General features: G+C 38.0%; 1 protein-coding gene across 2 annotated transcripts in view; it reads right to left on the reverse strand.

The window, feature by feature from the left end:
- Nucleotides 1–27005, reverse strand: part of USP22 (ubiquitin specific peptidase 22) — a 261088-nt gene that overhangs the window by 20033 nt on the left and 214050 nt on the right. For both annotated transcript variants that reach the window (XM_069084712.1, XM_069084711.1), the window contains 2 exons: nt 15772–15919; nt 1128–1233 (listed from right to left, as the gene is read on the reverse strand). In XM_069084712.1, coding sequence (XP_068940813.1) covers nt 1128–1233; nt 15772–15919 — 254 coding nt within the window. The remainder of the gene's footprint in view (nt 1–1127; nt 1234–15771; nt 15920–27005) is intronic.

A 27005-nucleotide genomic window follows, 5' to 3' on the forward strand; every position in this document is an offset into this window, starting at 1 on the left:
CAGATGTAGTCTCCCTCCCTTCCCCTTTTCTGAACCTCTACAACCCTAGTTTTCTCTCTCTCCCCTAAAAGGGGAGGAGAATGCAATTCTAACGATCATTATTAGTTCATGAAATTTCCATGTCTGAGGGAAGCTGCTCTACCCTGGAACCTTTCTAAGGGTTATAGTTCCAGTGGAATATAGGTCTGGCCTGCTCTGTATGCTTTTCTTGATATGTGATGAAAAAGTATTCCTGCTGGGTAACAGTGACGAAGTCAACAGACATCCATTCTTGGAACCAAAACTAAGGTACAGATGAGGTTGTTCCTGAAGGCTATTATTCTACCCAATAAATACTAGTTGAGCCTGCAGCAGGATTTATGATATTAATCTAGTATAACTGTGGGTTCACGCCCTAGCTCTGTCTATTGGCAAGATTACTTTAAGCACAGTATTTAACTTCTTTGAGACAAAGTCTGCTTTTCTGGGTATACTCCATATCCTGTTCATGCTTCTAATGTGTTCTATGATTAGGTGTAAATATATCAATAAATGATTGTTTGTAAACTAATTTGTATATAAAAACGAATCGGGGAAGTTTAACAAAGGCAACTTTTCTGGTAACAAATGCTGGGAACTTTTAACTGTTGAAGATTATATGTTGTGAGTTTGTCAACAAATATTTATTAATGACAAAGAAATAAGGTAGGAACTATTTACTAGATCAGAATTTAAACCTTTTTTGCACCTTTTTCATTCGCTTGTTTTGCAGAACTAAAAAAAAAAACCTCTCAAACATGTGGCTATTTAAATAAAGCTTCTGCTGTTTCCAATCTGGTAGCTGCTGCAGACTTTTCAGAGCCATTTAACCTTCTATTTATAAATGACTAAGATAAGCAAAATTTAGGTAGTGCCTTAAAGCTTCAATCTCCAATGCTAATCTTTTTAAGAGTTCAGCTCCATATATGATGGCAGGAAAATACAAGGTTATTCAATAAACACTGACCTTGAGAATTCTCATTTGAACGATAAAGAATTAAATACTTTTGCTCCAGTCTGGCTCTGACTGGAGTGCTTTTTGATGCTGCAGGATCACCAGGAAGATGAGCAGCCTTCAATCTCACCGAGTAACTAAGCATTGTACTTACTGGCAGACTTGACAGGTGACGTCCGACTGCAGTCCGCCTGTGAAGATTTGGTCGATGATGCAGTTACAGTGGTTGGGGTTGTTGGCCTTCTTCCCATTATCGTCACCTTAACAGAAGTAAAGCAAATGGGTTTGTGAGTTCAAAGGAGCTTAAGAATCAACAGTTTTTGTTTGGGGATCTATATACCATTTCATCAATCAATGCATTCATCATATAAATGCATTCTATAGCTAAGAGCTGCAAATTTGAGATGAACAGACACCTAACAGGAAATAAAGTAGGAAACAAACATTTTCAGGAAGACATTTAGAGAATATTTTCTATTTTAATAAGAAAAAAAGTAAAAATGGTTTATTTTAATTTCATGAGGAAGCATAAAGTTCAGTTTTTAGTTTGCTTCTTCTTATACCTCTAGGATTTCCCTTTTTTTTTTTGCTTTTTTTGAAGGGCAACTGGGGTTAAGTGACTTGCCCAAGGTCACATGGCGCGTGTGTGTGTGTGTGTGTGTGTGTGTGTGTGTGAAGTGTCAGAGACCAGATCTGAACTCAGGCAGTCCTGACTCCAGGGCCGGTGCTCTATTCACTGCACCACCTAGCTGCCTTGCATTTCCTTTCTCTTAACACAAATGCTAAGAAAATTTGAAGATGTAGTCATCTTGCTGGGAAGAGCCTTCAAAGTCCTTTTTCAAATTTGGAATATTAATGCATTGTTGGTGGAATTGTGAACTGATGCAACCATTCTGGAGAACAATTTGGAACTATACCCCAAGGGCTATAAAACTGTTCATACTCTTTGAGCCAGCAATATCACTCCTAGGTCTGTATCCCAAAGAGATCATTAAAAAGGACCTACATGTGCAAAAACATTTATAGCAGTTCTTTTTGCAGTGGCAAAGAACTGGAAATTGAGGGGATGTCCATCAGTCAGGGAATGGCTGAGTAAGTTGTGGCATATCAATGTAATGGAATACTACCATTCTATAAGAAATGTTGAGCAGGCAGATTTCAGAAAAACCTGGACTTACATGAACTGATGCTGAGGGAAGTGAGCAGAACCAGGAGAACATTGTACACAGTAACAGCAGCATTGTGTGATGACTGACTTTGACAGACTTAGCTCTTTTCAGCAATACAATGATCTAAGACAATTCCAAAAGACTCATTAAGGAAAATGCTATCTACATCCAGAGAAAGAACTATGGAGTCTAAATGCAGATTGAAGCAGACTATTTTCTCTCTCTTTTTCTTTCTCATGGTTTTTCCCTTTTGTCCTGATTCTTCTTTGACAACATGACGAATGTAGAAATATGTCTAATATCACTGTACATTGTACAGCCTATATCAGACATATCAGACTGCTTGCCATCTCAGGGAGAGAAGAGGGGAAGAACAGAGGGAGAAAAAAATTTGGAGCTCAAAATCTTATAAAAGTGAATATTGAAAACTATTTTTACATGTAATTGGAAAAAACAAAATACTATTAAATAAATTTAAAAAACACACAACAAAGTCCTTTTTTTAAGAATGGAAGGGGTAAGTATTATTTCCAAGGAGACAACCTGCCTAGCCTGGGACATTTTAGCTAAGAGTGGGAATTCACATGACTCAATAAAAAGTTTTAGTTATTCCAGGAGACGTTTCAAGCAGGTGAAGAGGTTGTTACCCTAAGCTAGTCAACAATTCTAAGATGCTTCAGACAACTGTAAATAGGGATAGAGACTGACTGAACTTGTGATTTCATTGATATAGGAACTTTCATATAAGGAAATTTCCTCTACCAATGCAGGCCTGCCATTTATAGTCTTAAGAAGTTGCCTAGAGTATAGAGAAGTTAAGTGACCTGCGCAGGGTTACACAGCCAGTCTGTATATGTCAAAGGTGGGAATTGGAACTCAGATCTTTTTGGCTCCAAGTCCAACTGGCTATGCATGATGCCAATTGGTGTGCTGGGTCTCCTACTCCTCACCCCACCCCCAACCAGAATCGTGCCAAATGTCCCCTTTCAATTTCTCTACACTAAGCACAAGTTTGAGAACAAGAGACAGATACATATATGTATAGGTATCAAATTTACAGTGTCTGGCACATGGCAATAGCTTAATATTGCTTGTTGACTGCCTGTCTGCATGCCTACTAGGTTACAAAGGCTAACTTGGATCACAGGTAGCATTTACAAACGATTGATTTTAACACTGGAGGAAAATTCTAACAAGTTTTTATAATACAGTAAGTTCTTCAAAAAACACAAATTTGTTTTGAGCATAATGCAAATTTCAACTTTGTTTCTGCACAAATTTCTTCATTGAGGAACCAGTGAGAATATAGAAAATGGCTTTACTTCATGATAACCAACAAGCTACAACCATTCCAATACATATACACAAGCAAACTTGAGGGCTCTGACACAGTACAGGTACGGTGGTATGGTACCTACCCCCCCTCCCCCAGCCTCAACCTGCCATGGCCTCTGAGGGCTACTACTTATTATATTTAACATGCATAAAACTGGGCTGTTTTTATGTTCCTATCTTTTTTTTATGTGTCACCAATGGAGCTTTTGAGTGTTGTGCCTCTATGCCATTTTCTCCTTAAGTTTTGTGTTTTTGGTAATGGAAACAAATTAAGTTAAATTATAGTAGAAGAGATGGTATACTATATGTTTAACTGAACTTGAGGGAGAAGAAGCTTCAGAAGCAGAAACTTAATGAAAAAGAGGCAGAAGATCATTGGAAAAAAATTTCAACTTACATTAAACAAAAATATTGCAGAGCTAAGTAATACTTTGGAGCTAGCAAAGTGCCCATGGAGTTATATTTTCAGACTTATACCATTGTCAGTTAAGATATAAAATAGGGTATGGATGACCATTTTCTAAATAAATGTAGGAATCTCCCATTTATTTGTACAACTAATTCGGGGATGTGCTAACGATGGTTTCCTCATTTCTTGCAATACTTTCATTTTCTTAGAAATGCACTTTAAGAAACTTATTTTGGAATACATTTTTGATGTTTACAGGCGATAATACCATGGTTAAGCTTTCACCACCATTCTCATTAAGTGCTGGAAATGGCAATTAAAAAATAATAGCCCTTCCATTTAAAAGGACCTGAAAGCACTTTACAATTGACACATATTCACAAAGTGATAACTTTATCCACCTCCAGACATATGCTTTACGTTCATAGCAAGAAATTAAACACTGTATAAGTTATTTCCTTTTAGTTCAATTTCCAGTGAAGATGTTTAAAGGACTAAGTTATATGCTTTTATTACAGAAATTTCCCTTTTAATATACAAAATTAAGATGAACCTCTCCCCCACCAAACACAAGATTTTAGGAAACATGCAATTTAATACCAAATTTGGGTGGTTCAAGTCACTATTAATTGCTTCTAGGAGTATTTGTAATGCTAGCACAAAGATCTATGTGTATAACTAGAAGTTAAAAATAAGTAATTCAGCCATAAAAAGGTCGATTTGAAACATGATATGGCACTTCAAAAATATCCTTTTTTATGGGGAATGAGTTAATAGAGGGGGCTGGAAAAAAAAACTTATTCCTTGCAATTCAATATATTTATGTAGACCTTTGGGTATCTTCTATCGGGCCCCAAAACAGGGACAAAAGAAAAAAAAATCAATATTTGCTCACAGTATTTGGGACTTGAATGTTTCCTTAAATTTCTTAATTAAGCTAAATTTTAAAAACTACCCAAACGTACATAATTTGGTTACTTTAAATACATAGGTGACTCATGATATAGCAACTTTCTAAGGTTATGGTTTTAGAATCATCCTATAGGTGTAATAACCTAATCTTCTGGGTACTTCGTTATTAAATGCCCTCGGACAAAGTCCAAAATATTTACTTTATTCCAAATATGGTTCTATAGTGAAGGGTGCTAAAGAAAGTTCTTGAGTACATGCAGTTTTCTGTTACTGGCTTTTTTGGCAACCTCAAGTAAACCACTACCTACCACAACAGCCAACGCAGGCTATTGGTACTTTCTTTGGTGCACATTCAAATGTGTTCAGGTCTTTCATAGTTCACAAACTCCCAGGTAGATCACAGACTACTAACTCTTATAGGTCAGATTACAGTGTAAAATGTATCACAGGATGCCAAAGCAAGGTCTATGTAGATTTCCAACAGATGATATATTATGATGATACTCCTGGATAGAAAGTAAACTCTTTGAGGGCAGGGGGTGATTTCACTTTTATCTTATATACACAGGCCTAGTATAGTACACAGCATTTAGCAGGCCCCTCCTTTTTTTTTTTTTTTGGAAGGGCAGTTGGAGTTAAGTGACTTGCCCAAGGTCACATGGCTAGTTTTTGTGTTAAGTGTCTGAGACTGGATTTGAACTCGGGTCCTCCTGACTCCAGGGCTGGTGCTCTATTCACTGTGCCACCTAGCCGCTCACTTAATAAATTCTTTATTGATAAACAGTTTTAATGATCATCAATCACCAATACTACTAGCTTTGTTGTCAGAATGTAGTTATACTTAGCAAATTTGAGTTCAATGGAATTGGCTCTGAAAATTGTGCTCAACCTGCTAATAAGTACTTATCAAATTATTTCACCTTTTGCTTCCTTCACTTGACAAAAAAATAAAAAAGAATTAAGGAAAAAATACCAATAGGAAACAAGTAATAGTCAAATTTCTCTTTCTCTGTCATTGTGACTTACTTCCTAGATGGTAGAGGTGGGAAACCACATAAACAGTGTTTAGTAGGCTATTGGTACTTTCTTTGGTGCAATTGGTTATTTGTGCAATAACCTGTTAATTGGTACAACTAACCTGTGTAGTAGAGAAAGGTGTGTAAAACTTGACATATATAGACATATATTAGGTCAGATAAGAGGGTAAGTGAACATGCTGATTCAGTGAAGTGAAACATTTTAATGAGCATTCATGTTCTCCATGTCTAAAATAATTTCAGTTGGATTTAAGCATTAATTAATACAACTGTTTTAAAAAACCTAACATAACCTTATAATAGTGTCTACATCACAAAAGTGACAGTCCTCTCACAATTCATTACTTCTGACTCTTTATGAACCATCTGGGGTTTTCTTGGTAAGCATACTGGAATCATTTGTCACTTTTACAGATGAAGAAACTGAGGCAAAGAGGGTTAAGTGACCTGCCCAGGTTAACTGTCTGAGACCAGATTTGAACTCTGGAAGATGGAGTCTTCGTGACTCTAGCTTCAGCACTCTACCTGGCTCGTCTGCTCTGTTATATATCAGACTCCATTTGGAGTAATTTGCTTAATTCTGGGAGTCAAGTTTTAAGAAAGGCCTGGCAAAATGAGTGCTTCTAGTAGAGGCTGAAAAATAGATGGTAAAAGGTATGTTAAATTCCAGTAAGGAAAGGTAGAGGCAGCATAATCATTGAGAAAAAGCAGTACACTGAGAATGAAGAGACTTGGCTTCTACTCCTGGGTATGCTAGCTGGCTGAGTCACTTTAAGTTTCTAGGTCTCTCAATGCCCCTTCCCAGCCCTTAAGATTCTAATTTTTATGTTTTGTCTGGATTAGAAAGAGCTGAAACGAGACACACAATAACTACCCTCAAATATCTGAAAGATTGTCATTTAGAGAAAGGGGTTAAGGCTTAACTGAAGTTATAAAGGAGCAGAAGATGGCTTCATTTAAGGAAAATGTATCTAACAATTAAAAAAGGCATCTGGCAATAGAATGGGCTACCTTGTAATTATCATACTATTGCTAAAGGTGTTCGAGCTCAAGGTTATAAGCAAGGTCATTTTCTCTCACAATTTTTCAAAAATTGAAAAAAAAAAGCTTAAAAATTTTTTTTTACAAACATATCACTTGTCCCTCCTTACCCCACAATAAAATAACCCCCCCACACACACAAAGCATGCATAGTCCATCAAAACACATTTTCACATGGTCCAGATCCAAATATGCACGTCTAGTTCTGGATTTCAAACCCACCATCTCCGATGATCCCCAGTTTATTACTGCATTAATCAGAACTCTGAAGTCTTTCAAAGTTGCTTTTCCCTATAATGTTGCTGCGAATTGTGTAAACGCTTCTCATTTCACCCTGCATCAGATCATGGGTGCCCATCTTAGTTCCCTCCCATTAGTCCTTTTTGTCGTTTCTAATGGCACAGTAATATTCCATTACATTCAATACCACAGTTCATTTGACTGTAAATTTTCCCCGTTTTAGGCTACGGTAAATATTTTCATATATACAGGTAGTTCTCCCTCTCTTAGATCTCACTGGAGTATAAGTCTAATAATGAGAGAGTCAGATCCAAGTGCATGCACACTTTAGTAACTTCTGTAAAAGATTAAAAAACATTTAGAAAAATGAGTCCCCATTTTAAAATAAATAAATAACCTAATTAGGGGATTTCTCATTAGAGCCAATGCCCTTAACACCCCAAATAGATGTAAGAAATCCCTGAGAGTATCTGAAAAGATATTGGGATTAAAGGACTTTTCCAGGTAAAAAGCTAACAGGCAGCAAATAAACTTGATACTATTAGAAATTATACAAAATTAAAAAAAAAATTGCCAAGTATTTCCCTCAAATCAATTAACAGGCACTCATGTGCTTTCTATGCACTTAGCACTGTGCATGCTCCAGGAAGGGACTCTTCCAAGAGAAGACAAAAGCCAGACAATTCTTTGGGGCATTCTGAGTCTTTGTTTATTAATAAATTGACAGAAACGTGGCTTATTTATTCATATGTAATCAAAATGTTGATTTTTTTAAAAAAGGTGGCATTAAAATTTAATCTGACTTCCCCTTTTCAAATAACCTTCTCCCCCTTGAATGACGAAATTGTTTTCCCAGAAGTAGATGGGCTTCTGATCAGGAAAGGTTTAATTCAGCTCTAAAATGAGAGCCTGTCCTATCCCAGATTTGAACTCTACCCTCAATACCAAATCACTCAGTTCACCTTTAAAATGACACCTTGAGATAGAGAAGCAATATAATTTCAAAAGGATTCCAAAATTATATTATGGTTCATCTTTTGATAAAAGTGTAGCCAACAGACAAATAACAACAATTCCTGCATTTGACACTGATTTCCACACCTTATCCCAGCACTCAGCCTTAATCACCTCACTCATTTTTGCAGAATGGCCAACAAAGAGAAAAATGTTTTTGCAGATTCATGGGGCCTTTAGGCAGGTCCCTGCTGGGTTCCTTTAATAGACCGCCATTTATTTCCACGTGAGAATAAAATCATTCCCTTTTCAATTACACAAGTCAATTAGACTCAGTGATGAGAGGGTCTCAAAAGACTATGCTATCAGCTTGTTCGTAGTTAAACAGAAGGACTTTCCTCACCCACATTCCCCAGCCCCACCCCCCAACATCTTGATAGGAAGTAGGATAAAGTACATTCTACCACCTATTCACACCTGTTAGTATGTAAAAGAAACCCAAGTAGGAGGATAGAGGGCATGGTTTTTCTGAAAACTATAAATTACAAAAGTTATTTTATTGAACAGTGAATTTAACTCTCAAGCTTTTATTCACTGTTAAGGGTATTCTCTCCAACAGGGGGTTTCAATATGGATTCTTGACAACAGTTCAGAATCTATAATATGGGGTCAGAAAATTCAGGCTAAATTACTGGAAGGTATTCTTTTAAGAAAGACAATCTCCTAGGTTACGTTTCACTACATACTGTATTTTTATGTTATTTTATCAACTTCTCTCAAGTTCTTAAGAAGTACAGGGCCAGAAGGCTCTCTTGGGCGGGGTTACTTAGTTTGAATGGGAACAACAGCAAACAATCAGTTTATCCTATTAAACTAAAAGGAAAAAAAAACACACCATGAAACAGTTCACTAAGGGGTGGTGGTGGTGGGAGTAGAGTGTCCCAAGCTGAAACTAAACCGGAGAGGTAATTCTTATTGGACAATGTTTATTGTTGACTGTTATCTGCATCTGGAAAAAGCAGATACTGTTTGTAATGATAACAAAGAGACCTACATATATGTTTCCTGAACAATGATTGTAGTTAATATTATCTAATAGATTATGCCTGGGAAAATTGCCAATGTAAAATTTAAATATTACGAAGGCTAAGCCAGTTCAATAATTCAGTTGAATAAATATTTTAAAGTAACAGAGTTCAAAATTTCCTTTTTTCTCTCAAAGGCAAGCAATATGCAAGGATCATGGGGTCACAGATTTAGGTTTGAAAGGGAATATAGACAGAGGTCAACTATCTAATCCTACCCCTTCATTTTACAGAGGAGGAAACTAAGGACCAGGGAAATGTGATGACTACACTCAGATTTCTGTTCATTTCAAATGTTTTCGAAATGTTAACACATCATCTATGGAAGTATCAAACAGATAAAAAAGTAAGTGTGTGTTCTCTGGTTCCTTATGACAACAAACAGTATTGTAGGCTGTTCAGTGATGCTGCCAGGACATTTTGATTGTAAATACCTGTAACTAAATGGAAGAAAAAAATTAGGAAATGGTATTTGAAATAGGTTTAACTTTAGGCCTGAAGCACAGACTTTGTCAGCCCATACTGTTGATATTGTCATTTCATTTATTGAAATTTGTATCATTCGAACACAGTTATTTCATTGAAGCAAATGCTTTATTAATTTTCGTTCTGGAGTTCATTCCTCAATTTGCATGAGGCCACCAAATTTAGTAGCTCTGTTAATTTTAATGAATTAGATTCTAGGCACTCCTATTATCAGCTCAGTTGTATTTGCTGCCTTTGTCAAAGCTCAAGATTTTCATCCTTTGTAGGATCTTTTCTAATTATCCCACCTAGCTCTACTCCCGGTACAAACTCAATAGCATTGTATATGCCAGATAAAAATTCAATCAATTAGCTTCTTGGTTTGGCATATTGAAAAACTATGCCTGCATTCTTACTTACATTCTTATTCATTTATAATATCTGAATCTTGACTGATGTTTATTAACCAGTCACATACTTCTGCTTCCTCTAGTCTCCTGGAATCTCACAGTTATATCAATTTCCAAAAAGGGCAACATGCTTTCCCCTTCCTTTAACTACATGGCAGTGCTACATATCCATATATTCCCGTTTTTCTTTTGTAGTTTTTGTCATACCAGAAACTTATTTGTAAATAACATTTAAGAGTTTAATTTAATGTATTAACAAACACATTCCATGCTGATCTTCTCTGAAGGTTACCAGGGACAACAAAAATTGTGGCCAATGATAAGCAGGAGTGAAGTTTGCATCTCTTGAGAAAAGAAATTCCCTGCATTGTTATCAAAATGATCGTGTATGTGGAGTGATTCAATTTAAACAGTTTATTAGAAGGCTATGTGGTGTAATGGAAAAAGCATTAGTTTAATGCCAAAGGATTCATGTTTGAATCATGCTCCCTTTCCTCTTTCTTTTGAAATATTTAGAGAATATTTTAGCCTAAAGTCCTTGTTCTACCTCTAATGAAAGATCTGGTTGGTTTTCCTTCAGAATACACAACTTAATGCCAAGGAGGATAGTGTTCCTGTCTAGAGTCTTACTCGATTCATTCTCATTGAAGGCCTAGCCAGGTTCTAAAGAGAAAGGCCTAATTAGTACATAAAGGAATTCTACCTGAAATTGTTCAGACTAAGATCCACTTTGATCAATTAAAATAGGAAAAATATCTTGAGTTCATCTTTGACCAATTGAAAAACAGGACGGTGCAACTAGGTGACACAACAGTGAATAGAGCACCGGTCCTGGAGTCAGAAGGACCTGAGTTCAAATCCAGCCTCAGATACTTGACACAATTACTAGCTGTGACTTTGGGCAAGTCACTTAACTCCAATTGCCCTCCAAAAAAAAAGCATAAAAAACAGGAAAACCTTTAGCGGGAGTGAGTGAAAGAGGGATTAAAAGGTCTTAGAGAAACAATTCTCCATAATGTATATTGTTCTTTTGGGTGAATTAAACTATTACTTGAACTCTGTAACTATGTTTTATCTTACTGTGGAATTTTGCTTTTTGTCTGGGGAATATTATAAGTTGTGAGTGAGAATGGTTTAGGTCACAGAAATTTTTCAAAGGCCAGATGAACTTGTGTCATGTTGGTTTCTCTTCAGTCAAGATTCTTAGAATTATTTAATTCTCGGAAATTTGTCTTTGGCAGATTGGTGCCTAAGATGCAGAGCACAAAGTTTTTCTTCCACAGTTCCTTCTGAGCCACCCCCCACCCCCAAGGAAAAACATATGAAGTTTCTTCAATAGTTGCTCATTAGTCTATAATCTTTATGGTTTTTCCCAGTTCTACATCCCATGACTTTTGTCCTTAAGGCACTCAACGTGGTTTGTTTCTAAAACATCTCTCCCCTCTATTATGATCCAATAATTTTGAATTATATAGTTTCCCAAAAATATAAGAAGAGTTGATATTTATATAATCCTTTATAGTTTATAAAGTACTTGACATATATTACTGTATTTTGGATTTGAAAGGGAGGATGGGAGCCATCTAGTCTAATTCATGACCAGGAGGGATTCCCACCATAACCTAACCTGTAAGTAGTCATCTGGTCTCTTATTCAGGATCTCCAATGAGAGTGAAGCCACAATCTCCAGGGGGCAAAAACCACATTTTTGGATGGCTCTAGTTTTTAGGAAGTTTTTTATGACACCAAACCTAAAACTGGCCTCTTTGTAACTTCCACTTATGGCTCCTAGTTTGGCCTTCTGGTGCTAGACTGAATCATCGAACGAATCCCTCTTTCACATGAGGCCCATTCAAATGTTTCTGAGTCTTTTCTTCTCCAGCACAAACATACTTGGTTCCTTCAATAACTCCATGGACCAAGGCCCATCCTGTTTGCCCTTCTCTGGATGCTTTCAGTTTATCAATGTCCTTCTTAAATTATGTTGCCCCAAACTAAATACAATACTCCAGACAGGAGCAGCTGATTAGATTAGCAAGACTCTAGTTAGGGGTATTCCATCTCTGGTGAAGAGCCTGTAGTCTCTGTTTTAAGCCATGAACTCTTTAGGAGAGCCCTATCTTCCTAGTTAGTTATTTCCTTTCCAAATCAATTCTTCTCTTCAGCATCTCCAGTTATCAATGGGGAGTAGTGAGTAAAACACAAAGGAGGTTCCTATGATCTTCAATTTCTTGCCTAAGACGCTGGAAATACTTTCAAAGCTACTCATCTATCATCTACTATCAGCTACTATCATCTGTGCCCATCTGTAGGCAGTAGTAATCTTTTTTTGGTAAAGTGTTGGGAGGTCCTCTGTTACATTTTAAATACACATCCTGTGAATACAACAGTTCCCTCTACTCTCCCACTGGTCAGTGGCTGGCTTAGTACTCTCTGATTGTTACCAATGATTCCTCACCTGAGAGTTTCTGTGTTTTTATTTTATCATTTCTTGGAGGACAAGTGACTGCTCCTCCTCAGATCATCTAACTTCAGGAAGAATTACACATTTAATTTTTAGGTCCAAGCATTCATGCATCCTTTTCCTTCCCTTCTGCTACTGTGATATTCTTCCATATTCTAAAGTTATGATAATTTCTTTCTACCACTTCAGATTCTTTATTTTCCCTCTCATGGAAGTCCTACTTCCGTTCCTTTCAGGAACATTTCACGTCCCTTTCAACTCTGGTTTTTAGGGTCACATACAACTCTTCAAGGAAGGCAGTTCAAGCATCATCAAATGAGAAAATGAATGTAAGGCACTCTGTGAACCTTGAAGTGCTATATAAACAACAGCTCTTATTACTGTTATTCCAATTTTGGAGAAAGGTTAAATTATACACAGTAAGTCAGTGGCATACACAGCAAGTGAGCTGGCATTTGAATACAGATCTCCGGACTCCAAAATCATCTCTCCTCCTATCACATCATGTGGTCTCTATAATTTCTTTCTCGTTTCAACTCCCCAGTGGCACAGGGCATAGGAGTGCTGGGCTACTGTTGTGATTTGTTCTTAAAGAGGACTATGACAGCAAGAAGGTGATGTTATGACTTGCAAGTGAATTGGATTTAAGTGAGGGCTGTGCAAAGTCATTAGCCTCACTATTTTCTCTAGTCACCTGGGTCCAAAGGAAAGATACAGATCAGGATGACTGGAGATGGCCCCCAGAGTACTGGGCATGAAATATCAGAAAGAGTGCATATCCTGCCTCAGATGCTACCTGAATGACTGCCTGCCTCAGTTTCCTCATCTGTAAAATAAGGGGTTAGATCAGATGGCCTCTAAGGTCCATTCCAACTATAAAAATATATCTAAGGTTACATAGTAACCTCATAGCAGCAGAACCAAAATCTGAATTCAGATCCTCCGATTCCAAATACAGGACTCCTTTAAGACCTAATTTTCTCCCAATCACAGGTATATCATATGCAAAACACTCTATTTAGCATGCTTTGCACAGGAGTACCTTTCTGAAGCATTCCCTCTCTGGGGTGATCACTGTGCCTTACATTTGTACATATCTTCAGAAATGTTTATTTGCAGAACCTCCTTCAAGAAGTTAACTATTGTAAACATTCCAGTTAGGGGCTACTGTTCACATCTGAATGACAGTATACTTTGCTGCTGTCAGAGCAGCTTTAATTTAGGTATAGATTTTCCCCCCTTCAGTTAACTCTTGAAAGAAGCATCTGGCACAAAGACTTAATTCCTAAAGGTTAATTACTTACGTCCTTATGTTTTAAAATGGTTTCCCAATCATCTTCCTTGGTTGTTCCTCAATGCTTGGGGGGGAAGGAGGAGCTGTCTTTTTTGGGGGGTTCAGTATTTTACAATAATTATAGAATGAGAAACAGAAGCTTGAAAAAAGATCCCCAAAAGCCAACTGGTCCATCTCTATGTAGCCTTTGTGATTCCAGAGAGACAAAGAAATGATGTACACTTTGCTGCAGAAGAGAAAGGAATGTTTCTCACTTCTATCATATTAAGCCATGCAGGTTTTATGAAAGAGCTTTTTGAAATGCTTTATGAAAAAGCAAGGGATTAAGCATCTATGATATAAAGTTTTAACCTTAATGGGCAGCAGAAGTATAATGTTGCCCAGCAACAGAGACTCCTGAACACAAAGGAGGATGGTATTTGGTTTGAGACTTGACCATTGTGAGCCTTTTACAGAATGCTGCCTGCCTCTTCAGCATGGCTTGACTGAAGAACGGAGAAATTTTAAGCACTTTGTGTCTTTGTCTTAATAGGACAAATGATACTGTCATTGGAATGACTTATTCTTATTTCAGTTATGCGTAGCACCCACATTTAGTGGTTTCCCATGGTAGAGAAAGAATTGCCCTTGAGTAGCAAGCTTTCGCGTAACTCTTGACATCAATGGCTTCTGTCTTTTGCACTATCATCCTCTATGGCATTAAAGTTTCACACTGCATCAGGAATTACTAGCAATTTCCATCTTTTGACACTGCAAACCAGAATTTCCTGCATCAACACTAGATGCATTTTGCACTGGTATGAAAATGAACTGAAAAGCTTTCTACTGCCTAAGTTCACGATCCCCACTACTCCCTCTGCAGCTGATGGCATGGCTGACACAAAATCATGCTGGCAGCTTTGTTCCTGATATTACTCTGAAGTTGTGCAAAAGAAGCAAGAACTCTGAACTCCTGTGTTTGCAGGCAAAAAAACATTTACTCCTAATTGGCTTTTACCTTTCTGGGGCCTGTTTCTGTTTTTCTTAAATTGCTTCATTCTTTGTATTTTTATCCCCACTGCCCAGCACAATGGCTGCTAAGTAGTATGTGGTTAGTGAGAGCTTGATGACTGACTGATCTTGTTGTTCTGAGCAGATGATGGGTTAGAAGCCTCTCAGTGGAACAGAGAAAGCATTTCAATTTGTGTTTTTTAAAAAAAGTAATTTTTACCTTACTGAGTTAAATGCCAGAAAAATGGGTGAACCAAATCATGTCTAAACTATAAAACCCATAAATATTAAGCTGATTCTAAACCAAAGCCACTTCACTTGGCAACCCAGGAAGAAGCCCACAATGTTAAGTCATGATACCCAGACACCACTGCCCCAGAGAAGAGTCAGAACCCTTGGATTCTCTACTTTGGGTAATGTACTGTGACACTGGCAAGTGGATTAAAAAATCTGCAAAGCTTAAAAAGTACAGCTAGTCTAACTTTCTGAGTCAAACTGACTTAGGACCAATGGGGAAAGGGCAAACTGGTGTTGTAAAACCAATGTGCTAGTTTTATATGCATGTGCAAGGAGGTAGTGGGGGGCAACAGGAAGGAGCACTTCAACTCTTTTCAAAAAAGAGAAAAAAAAACAGTCATATTTAAATAGGAAACTTCAAAATATCAAGTACGGAGTGTAAAATGAGAATCATTCCATTTGACTAAGACTTCTATAGGCTCCTCTCTCCCTTCTTTCTTCTGGTAAGGAAAAATCCTCCCCTAGGTAGTTAGAGATTTTTCTTGGTTATAAGGCATAAATGCTTCAATCAATTTCATGGTTTGTAAATGCAAAGGAAGGAAATATTCTTTACATACAAACTCCCAATCAGTCACAGACTCCATTCAAGCTTTCTCTCTTCCTCCTCCTTTCCTCCAGCTTGAGGAAAATTCCCTTCTCTGAACCGCTAGCAAAAGCAATGAATGAGATGGAATGCAGTGCCAGCCAGGGCCTTACCTTTGCAGTGTCTGTGTAGCACATCTAATGCAGCAATGAGGAACTCGTGTGCATCCTGTTGCTCGTACCCTGCTAAATGTCGTGCATGCGTCCATACCAGGTGCAATAACCTATATGGAATGTGAGGAGATCGGTGCCCAGAGTAAAACTGCTCAAAGAAAAAAAAAAACTTATTGTGAATAAAGATTATACTTTGCACTCAAAACACACCAAAAAGAAAAAAAAATACTACACTCCTGAGTTTTTAAGGAAGTTAGTTTGCTGATGAAAATGGTTCAATTTCCTTTTTAAACTTTAAATCAAAATGAAGGCACAGCTTGCAAGAATGGAAAACACAGGACATTTTAAGCATGATTTATATAGCCTTTCCCTCCCACATCTAATTTCCTGTTTTTGAAGCAGATAAGCCTGGGTGATGAATTGTGACACAGTGAGAGCAGACCCAGTACAAGTGAAGCTGTCAACTTCTCTCTAACATTTCCTTGCTAACAGCATAGTAATGTAATAATTAGCCAAATGGACCTACACAGGTATCTAAAGTAGAGAGGAATCTTTACAGCATTATTTACTTATTGTAAAATTTCTGCTATTTAAAGACCTCAGGCCCTGAGTAAAGAAAAGCTGCAAATAAATGCACCAACACAAACATTCCATAAACAAAAGAACCAAGTAGCTATACTTGAAAGGGAATGTTAGATGCAAGACTAAATTTTAAACAATTAACATGGATATTTGCTTCTTGTGATTGGGGCTGATGCTGGCAAAAATCTGTCTCTTCAAATGTGGGCAATGCCACATGGTTCAAGTGAGGTCTTGCTTAGAGCATTTTAAAAATTGTCAGGGCGGGTAGGTGGCAAAGTGAATACAGCACCAGCCCTGGAGTCAGGAGGACCTGAGTTCAAATCTCGTCTCATACACTTAACACATACTAGCCATGTGACCTTGGGCAAGTCACTTAAACCCAATTGCCTTGCCCTCTCCCCTCCAAAAAAGCAAAAAACAAACAAAAAAACCCCACAACAGTTGTCCCCATTTATGCAAAACTCACTGACTAAACAGAAAAACCTACAGGACTACTATCAACTATCAAGACCCTATGCTAGAATTTAATGAAATACTCTTCATGATGTGAAATAAAATATACCCCAGCCCAAAAGCACATGCCATTACTGTGGGTAGAGAAGACAAATTGTTTCAGGATTTGACCAGACTTTTAACAACAACAATAAAATCTTTTCCCATCTCTTTTATATATTATTCAAAGAGAAAGGCATAACGAAAGAAAATGTTTTACTCTAAAGGTATACAGCAGGAAGAAAATCAGAAACAAGAAAAATTCACCATTTTTTATGAGGATCTCTGACTACTCCCTCACTTGCCTCTCCCAAAGATTTCTTCCAATGCACTATTCTTTGTTCAATGGGAAACAGCATCTCTACAGTCAGACAATGCAAAAAAAAAAAAAAAAGCTTCTCTTTATGAAAAAGATCAATAGAGAAAAGATGCCAGCAAGAATGACAGTGGTGCTAGAGCACTTGAGTGGAAACTGAAATCTGCTGCTGCTGCTATTCCACATAATTCAAGAAACTGCAGCAATAAAACTTGTCTATGACATAGCTCTGTGCAATTAGTCTCACAGCACACTGGTCATTTTAACCGAGAGCACTCTCTAAGGACTCCACTGCAGACATCAGACCTAGTAGCAGATTTTACTTTACAGAGATGAGGCTTCATTATGATGAAAGAAATCTATTAAGCATTCTGTCAAATAACTGGCTGTTCAGTTATGGAAAGAGAAAACCCATCCAATCAGAATACTATTAAAAGGTTAGCAGTCTGCTCAGACTGTATCTACTAATATTACAGATGTATCTTCATTTATAAGGGAAAGGAAATGCTGGCCTTTTAAAGACTTAGACTTTTTTTCTTAAAAGAAGCAAATTCTACTGAAGAATAATAAACATGGAAATAGAGGCACGAGTAAAGAAGCATTATTAGAAATCATTAAATGTACTTCATTCCTTTCATCTTAAGTGCTCAGGAGCTCAAAGTACCAGCATCTCATTAATAGGTCTTAACCAATAGGAGAAAGAATGAAGTGGAGTAGGAAATCAGAAACCCTAAACAGGTTTAGGTTTGCACTCATTCAAGTGTAATTTATTTAAATGTGAACTGTAGCTGCATGCTTAAGGTTAAAAGATTCATAATATAAACCAAGCTTAAAACACTATTAGAAATAAAATCTAAATGTAAGTAAGTGTGCTCAATGCCTAGGCATTGGCTATTTTATAACAAGTTGAAGAAGCCCCAGTGACCATGCAGAGCCCTGATGTAAGGAATTCTGTGTCTCATCTCAAGTTTTGAGCCGTTTCTTACAATATAGATGCTTGTACTCTTGGGCAGAGAGAATGACAACTTGGCCTCTGGTTAGTTTTGTGGGGGTATTAAAGCCAGAAAGGAATTTACAGATGAGGAAAATGAGACCCAGAGAAATTAAGTAATTTACTAACAGTTACACAGCTAGTAAATGCCAGACCTGTTATCACTGTATTAATTATATTGTTCAGACTGTTGATGTTACTCCTTTGGACCTAAAAAACATGAGGTCTTTTTCCAGGTATCAGAAGATATTGCCTCTATCAATGTCCCTAGTCCCCAACCACTTTGAAAAACAAAGCACACTGGCAATAGCCTGAAACATAAGCTGAAGTTACAAGAGAGAACAGCACCTTCAAATGGCAGGACGCTGGAGTAAAGGAGAAGGAGGGTCTTTGGATAGGGTGTCCCAAAAGTCTCAGTGCAGTTTTAAGCTTTAATAGTTTTATTAAACTGAACTAAGATTTTCTGGACACCCTGTACAACTTTCTCACCACAAAAAATTTAAAAAAAAAATAGACTAAATTAAAGTAATTATAATTGCAGCAAGAAGAAAAGGAAGGAAATCTGCCACACAAGGTAAAACTTTCTGATATAAAACTGACAAGATGAACGCAGCATGTTTCCATTCACCTTAACCACCTACAAAGGACAATTCAACAGGCTTAAGTTTCAAGCTTTACCTTCTCTCCCATTCTTCTGTGGCAGTAATCAAGTCTGAACCCCACCACATCCCTCATAATAACAGGAAGAGAGTACTAAACTCATCCAGCCCAACAAAAGGAAGGCTGAATGTTTATAAAATGGAGGAGAGACCCTGAAGTGCAGAGCTAGGTAAAGGATATGGGACTTCCAAAGCACACAACTGGGAGGTGCTGACCTAGCTGTGGCCTCTTCCCCATGGAGTCCGCATACTATAGGGACCACCCCCATAAACCAAGCAGGCCATAGATGCTGGTCAGTCTCAGGAGCCTGCACAGCGAAAACAAAGTACCTGAGTCGTACATAGCACTGATAAGCATCAAAGGGGTGCACAGCAAGAAGGCTGTGAAAGAAACTCTCAGCAGATAAACTAGCAATGAAGTTTAAAAAAATAAGGGAAGTAAAAAGATAAGTTAGAAAAAGACAAGACAGAATGAAAAAAGAAAAAGTATGCAGTGATGAAGGGGAAACCCCCAAACTCCAAAAGACAAAGAAAGCAGATGAATTATACAGGACCCAAAGTACAATAAAACAAAAATAAACCACTGAATGTTTCAAATAGGAAATAAAAGACATAAAACTCAAAAACGAGAAAGGAAACAAAGGCACAAATCATCTCTCAAAAAAAGGAGAATCAGGAAGATAAATTAGAGCATAGACAATTAAGATCACTTGATGGAGAATGTCTCCAAAACAAGTCACTAAGTTTTAGCTTCAAATCTGCAATTCTTTTAATTTTCTTTTTATGCAAAAAAAAGAAATGGGGGTGAGTAGATAGCAGATTTAAAACTAAAACTCACAGATCATGAAGAAAATTTAATAGAACAGAAGCAAACCTATCAACATTTGAAGAAATATGAATTCTATATAAGCCCGACTGTGAAGACAGGCTGGGCAGAGATAACTAAGGATCATAGGTCTATCAGAAAAATAATGATGATCTAAAAAGCTTGAAAATCATGATGCAGGAAGTAATGTGAAAGTTGCCCAGAAGTACAGAAAGCTCAAGGTTTAGTATAGATTGATTTCACAAATTCACAAATCATTACCAAAGAGAAATCCCAAGCTTAAAATACAAAGAAACAAAGATTGAAAATGGCAAAGATAAAGACCTCTAGCTATTAAGGAAAATCAAGGTTACATCAACATGATCAATTTTTATAAACCAACCAACAAGTATTTCTTACATGCCAATTATGGGCCAGACCCAGTGCTAAGTAGCTAGTGATACAAAACTAAACCAAAGGGGTTCCCGTTCTCACGCAGTTAACATTCTACTGAGTGAGAGAACATATATGTACATAAGCATGTTGAGAAGTAGTGTGGTGCAGTGCAAGTACCAAACATATGGTCCATGGATCTCTACACTGTAAAGGGCAGCCTGAACCAGATTAGAATGCTCAACAATACAAGAGAACACAGATAATGTTAATATGAGGTTTTTCAAGTCATTATGCAGCGCTGCCACTGGGATCCTTATGGATCCTGGGCCCCCTTTCTATTGGAGTTTGACATCACTGATATAGGAGACAGAGTTGCTCTCAAAGCTAGGAAAACATAGGTTCAAGTCTTATCTGTGACGTGTACTTGCTGTGTGACTCTGGGCAAGTCACTTATCCTTGCAGTGCTCTGGACAACTTTCTAAAACGTTCAAGTTGCCAAGAAAATGCTGATCTGCACTGGTGAAAAGAGTTCTCAACCAGGAGTTCCCTGTACCAATGAAATCAGAAGGGCAATTCCTATGTCGTATAAATATGGACAAGATCAATTTGGGGGATAAGGAGGGAAGGCACTAGCTTGGTACTGGTCAGGGGAGGCTTCAAGTAGAAGATATTACACAGAGTTGGTGGTGGTGGAGGTGTTGGGTGCTGGGGTACGAGTGGTTTCCAGCCATAGGCAAAGCCTATGCAAAGACACAGTGAAGAAGAGGGAGTACAGGTGGGTGGGGAAGCAAGGAGGCCAGTTTGGCTGGAGCGCAGAATATGGGCAGGAGAGTAGCAAAAGCGAAGACTAGAAAGGGAGGTGGGGGCCAGGGTCTGAATGAGAAGCTTATAGTCGATCCTAGAGGCAACAATGTGAAGTTTATTGGTGTATGCGAGAGAGACACACTTACGCTTTAGGAAAATCACTCTGGCAGTTGTGTGGCCAATGTCACGGAGGAAGAATAGACTTGAGGTAGGGAAAACAATTAGGAAACTATGGCAATAATCCAAGTAAGAGGTTCATTTGCTGAACTGGGGTGAAGGCAACATCAGTAGAGAGAAGGGAACAGATAGGAATGACATCGTGGAGGATAAATCAAGATCTGGAAACAGAGTAGCTCTGGGATGGTTGTGCGAGGAGTGAGCAGCGATGGACAATGCCAAGGTCATGAATGTAAGTGCCTGGAAGGACGGGTGTGCCCTCAACAGGCAAGGAAAGAGGCCAAGTCTGAGGGGAAAGCAAAGTCTGTTGGTACATGACAACTGTGAGCCATCCAAAGGCCATAGGTCTGAGGTGGCTGTAGGGGAAGGGAAGAGATCTGGGAGTCATCTTCGCAGAGATGATGACTGAACCTATGGGAGCTGGGCAAGTTACCAAGTGCGAGAGACAGAAAGAGAAAGGGCCTCCTGAGAACAGTGGGACATGGACACGGTAAGGGGGTGAGACAGCAAAGGAGATGGTTAGGAAAAAGAGAACCAGGAGAGCAGTGTCACAAAAACCCAGAGAAAACAGCAAGCAGGAAAGGGGGATGAACAGTGATAAACACCACAGAGAGGTCAAGAAGCATGAAGACTGAGAAAAGGCCAGCCCATTTTGTCACTCTGGAGAGAGTAGTGTCAGCTGAGCGACGAGGTCAGAAGCCAAAGTGCACTGGGCTGAGAAGTGGAGAAACAGCTACGGCCTCCACATTGAGCAGTGAACTATGCCAGGCCCTGGGGAAGATGGGAAGTGTAGACAGAATACAGGACCTTACATTCTAAGTCTCAGTTTGCCTATAAATGGGCACCACACTACTTTTAGTACCCACCTCACAGGAGGTTGTGAGGAAAGTTCATTGTCAATGTCAAAGCATTATAAACAGAGTTAGTGGTATTATTTCATAATAATAATTATTGGTCAACTTGTTTCATTTTCAAATACTAAAAAAGCCCAACATGAATGAAAGTTTTACTTGGAATCTCTAAATCTCTGCTATACATTCCTTCACTAGTTTTTATTAAGGCCTAACTACCTATAACTACAAATACCAAACAACCTAACTGGAGGACAGAAAAACTAAAAAAGCAAATAACTTCAGTAAACCTAGTAAACAGACTTTGTATTATGTAAGCTATTTAGTAAAGAGACTTTACTAATCCTTGCCTGAAACCTCAAAATTTTAAAAGGTGGGAGTATAATATGCCACATCTTTTCAGTTCTCTGTTTTTACTCACATTTTCCTCACCTGGAATGCCTCCTCTTGTATAAATCTTATGATTTTTTTTAAGGCTCTCTGGTTTAGTGGAAAGAATTTTGGAGTCTGGATTTACTAGGCCCTCAAGGGCACTTTTAGCTTTATGACAAAGGACAAGTCATGCCACCTCTATGAGCTTCAGTTTCCCCATCTGCAAAGTGGGGATAATATCTACTGCTTCAGAGAGTTCTTAGGAACGCCCTCTGTAACCTGTAAGGTGTGACATAAATAGAAGTCACTATTATTAATAAAGGTCCTACTCAAGCTCAGTCTCCATCAGAGAAAATCTTCCATAACTACTCCCAAATACTCTAAACTCCCTTCTCTTTTGAATTCCTACTGTACCTCTAGACTCTGATGCAACACTCAGGATTTACTTTGGGAAAATGACAAACTCTTTTAAGGATTTAAAACTTCTCCCTAAAATAAAGGCTCATCTTTTTTACATTAATTTTGTTCTGGAGTTCTATGGCTGTGAGTGATAAGCATGCTGTCATCTCCAAACAATTATAATAGAGTATTTCTCAGAGTGGGCAATGGAAAGGTCCATGATGGATATGAGCATGCAGTAACTTGTAACCAATAAGAAACCACAAAGAAGGGGCGGCTAGGTGGCACAGTGAGTAGAGAGCCAGCCCACAGTCAGGAGGACCCGAGTTCGGATTTGGCCTCAGACACTTAACATGCATACACACACACACACACACACAAAAACTAGCCATGTGACCTTGCGCAAGTTACTTTAACCTCAATTGCCCTCTAAAAGGCAATAAAACAAACAAACAAACAAAAAACACAAAGAAAAATCTAAACAGCAAAAATTTGTGCGATGGAAAAAGACCAGTCACATAATGAGAGAGTAAGGGACAGTCGATGGATAGCCTACAGCATATACTCCACTGGTTCCCTCAGGAGAAATCAAAGTTGCACATATATTTGGTGATCCCCTATCCCTATGACAAACTTATGGAAGGCAGGCATGGAAGGGTTAGGATCTGTACCACTGGAGGAACACTGAAATCAATAAGATCACAGATTCACTTGAGAATGTGAGTTTAAGGTTGGCAAAGAACTTTGTCTATATCATCATATTTGGGTCTCACCACGACCTGGAGAGACAAGTCTAACTATTCTTATTTTACATATGAAAAAACTGAGGCTCAGTGACTTCTTTATGGCTACATGGTAAGTATAAGAGAGAGGATTTAACCCCTGGTCTTCCTAGCACCTAGTCAGGACTCTATTTGCTTCTCAAAAGAGATGAGAGCAGTATTATAAACAAGATACTGATCTGGACACCTCCCCTCCCCCCTTCAAAAAAAAGGTTTACAAATGGTGCTGGCATCTGTGGCAAAATATGCTATTTCTCACTTCTGGTTTCATTCCCGGAGGACAGGCTCAGAGAGCAGAGGACAATTCTCTTAGCTTTATCTCATCTATACAGAGTAGTTGCCTATACCAATGCTAATATTCACTTTACCTGGCTTCATAGTTAAAAACCAAACAAATAAAAAAACAAAACTCCTTGACTAAACCCTGGGGATTGGCTCAGTGTGAGAGCTAGATATTTTAGCTGAAGGAATCCGGCAACAGACACAGTGCACTGCATTCACTTCATCTGTATTTCCAACTTCTTCTCTCTTTGATCTTTGGGAAAGGAAGAGAAGATATCCTCACCAACCCTGTTAAGTTGTAGAAAAGTGTAGGTGGCAGGAGAAAATACACAACATTGATAAGCCTCCTCTGGGGCCTCCATCACTGGGAAGATTTAATCACATTCATATCCTAATTTAGGTCACAAGCCAGTGGTGGCAACAAAGCACGCGCAATAAATCCCACATGTCAGTAGCTCACTAAAGCAGCACATCATATCTCTGCAATTGAAGGGGAGTTGTGCTCTTTCCCCTATTTGCTCTCTACTGGAAGAATGTAAGCCTTTTCTCCATTATATTTCAAATGATAGGGAACCGTTAAAGCAGCAGAAGCTAAAATGTTAATTGCTGCAATTACTTATTCTAAAAGCATAACATGTGTGGTGCTTGAAAAAAACTGTAGCTTTGTCTAATGAAATTTCACTGGGGATGGAGAGAGGTTGGGGGGGTTTCTCTGTGGTAGAAATTTTTTAAATTCTTAAAGAGAAAATTTCCATACCTAAATAGCTGTTCTGCTACAAATGGCAATATCATTACCTTAAAAACCTGACTGCTTGCTAATTTTCATCCCTTATCCTTCACTTTTCCCACAATGACCCCAGAACAATTTTACTTAAATTTGAAGAGTTAAATTACAAAATACACTTGTAGGATATTTTAAAACCAAGCTCTGAGTTACCTGAAATTATTATACATACAAAAAGACAGTCAATATTGTATTAGTTGCTTACGATGGAACTTGCACATCGAGTGAGGCCAATCACGTTCCTGCACTTCATCTCAACAATGTTGCTTCTTAAGAGAGGCAAGAGTTTAGAAGAGAATGGTCTTGACTAACTGCAGCCTACAAATGACCACATAAAACAAGCCCTAAATGACTAAGAGCAAGAAAAATATTAACTGAAACAATTCTGAGGTTTCACCTCACACACACAAACTGGCTAAGAGGACTGAGTGACCTCTCTACACTGCCCCAGGAAACTCTATTATTGGGATAACCTCTCATCACCCTCTGCCTCTCTGATTGGATGGTGGTACCATGAGCTCCAAACCTCCATTTAGGGAGAGAGCCCAGTGCAGCTATCTCCTCATTTCTCACTTGGCTGCACTACTGTGGGACTTCTTCAACTGACCTGTCTATCACATCCCAGAGTCTGGTACTTTCTCCTCTTCTTCCCCCATGCTGGTCTTTTAACTTCTTTTTGTGTGTTGTCTTCGCCTATTTGATTGTAAGTTCTTTGAGGGTATGGACTGCTTTTGTATCCACAGGGCTTAGCATGGCACCTGGCACATATGAGATGCTTAATAAATGTTTACTGATTGATAGTCAGAGTCCAAAAGGCTATCGAGATGAGACACACTGACGTTGGTATAGCTGTGAAGTGGTCTAGTCATTTTAGAAATTAATTTGGAGTTAGGAAAGAAAAATGACTATACCATCCATACCCTTGGACCTAACAGTTTTACTGTTTATATATATATATATATATATATATATATATATATCTCACTCCAAAGATCAAATATGTATCAAAATATTCACAGACACACTCTTTGTAGTAGCGAAGAATTGGAAACAAAGTGAGTGTTTCTGGGGAACAGTTGAAAAAACTTTTGACTATGAATGGAATATTAATGTGCAATAAAAATTACAAACAGAATTCTGAGAAACATGGGAGGATTTATATGAACTGATGCAGAGGAAATAAGCAGAATCAAGAGAATATTGCTACACAACAATGTAAATACAATGATCACCAGAAGGAAGGGGAACTTTGAGTAACTAAAAAACGTCAGTGCAGGTCCTGAGGGGCAGATCAGCTGAGATTCAGAGGACTATTAGTGCAAAATATTTACGCACTGTCAGATGCAGTTATTACGTCGGTTGTTTTGCTTGTTTTTCTTTGTTATTAGGGAGGGCTCAGTCTGGAGGGGGATGTGTGAAAAGACTGCAATGTAAAGACAAAAGATACCAATAACTCACTTTAAAAAACAAAGAAATTTAAGGCGATTTCAGTTTAGTTTTAGAGATAGAATCGAACTTCTATGTCGTTAGAGATAATATAGTTCAATTCTATCGGTCTTTAGGTAAGGAAACCTAGTCCCAGAGACACTAAGCCATATGCTCGAGGTCACAGAGCTGTTAATTCAAACATAATCAAAACTTCTCTAGTCACTTGCTATATGCCATTAGCTCCACTTTGGAGGTTCAGAAAGCTTGATGATGACTAGTCTTCAAAATAGTAAAATGTAATGGGACAAATTCTTAAGGGAAAAACAAATGCACCAAACACTGAGCCTTCCACTGGTCAGAATTTACTCTGATAATCAACTTATTAAAACTATCACACTCAAAGTGTTAAAGCACAGACAAAGCACTTACCAACCAACCAATAAGCATGTAGTAAGTGCCTAATACATACTAGGCCTTGGGGACACAAAGGCAAAAAAAACTTCCTGCCCTCAAAGAAATTACATTCTACTGACACCACTAACACCTCCTGGCACAGAGTTTAACAATCTTGTTTTCTTGCTAACAACTTTCCACAAAACTGTACTTCTATTACATGCATATGTCACTACAATACATACACATGCTAAAACAGAATTCATATACACTCCTTCCTTAATTTATAGGCTAACAGCAAAACCGAGGCAGCAAGGAGATACAGTGAACAAAGTGCTGGGCCTGGAGTCACAAAGACCTGAGTTCAAATCTGACCTCAGACACTTACTGGTTGTGTGACCCTGGGCAAGTCACTTAATCAGTTTCATTGAGCATAAAACAAGGATAATAATAGTATATATCTCACAGGGTTGTTGTGAGGATTAAATAAGATACTTGGAAAGAACTTAGCACAGTGTCTGACAAACAGAAGATGCTACATAAATGCTAGGTTATTATTAAAATAATATAAACGAAGCAGTATTCAGACTTAAATGCCTACCTCATATTGTTAACTGGTTCTTTAAAAATAAGATATTAGGTAAAACAACCTAATGCTATTAGGGACATCTAGTTTTACAGAAATAATGTTTAAAATGAGTTATTAGCCAGAAAATATTAA

This window comes from Petaurus breviceps, unplaced genomic scaffold, assembly GCF_028583685.1.
Source record: "Petaurus breviceps papuanus isolate PSGF00001 unplaced genomic scaffold, PetGlider_PUasm1.0 175, whole genome shotgun sequence".
NCBI classification, from domain to species: Eukaryota; Metazoa; Chordata; class Mammalia; order Diprotodontia; family Petauridae; genus Petaurus; species Petaurus breviceps.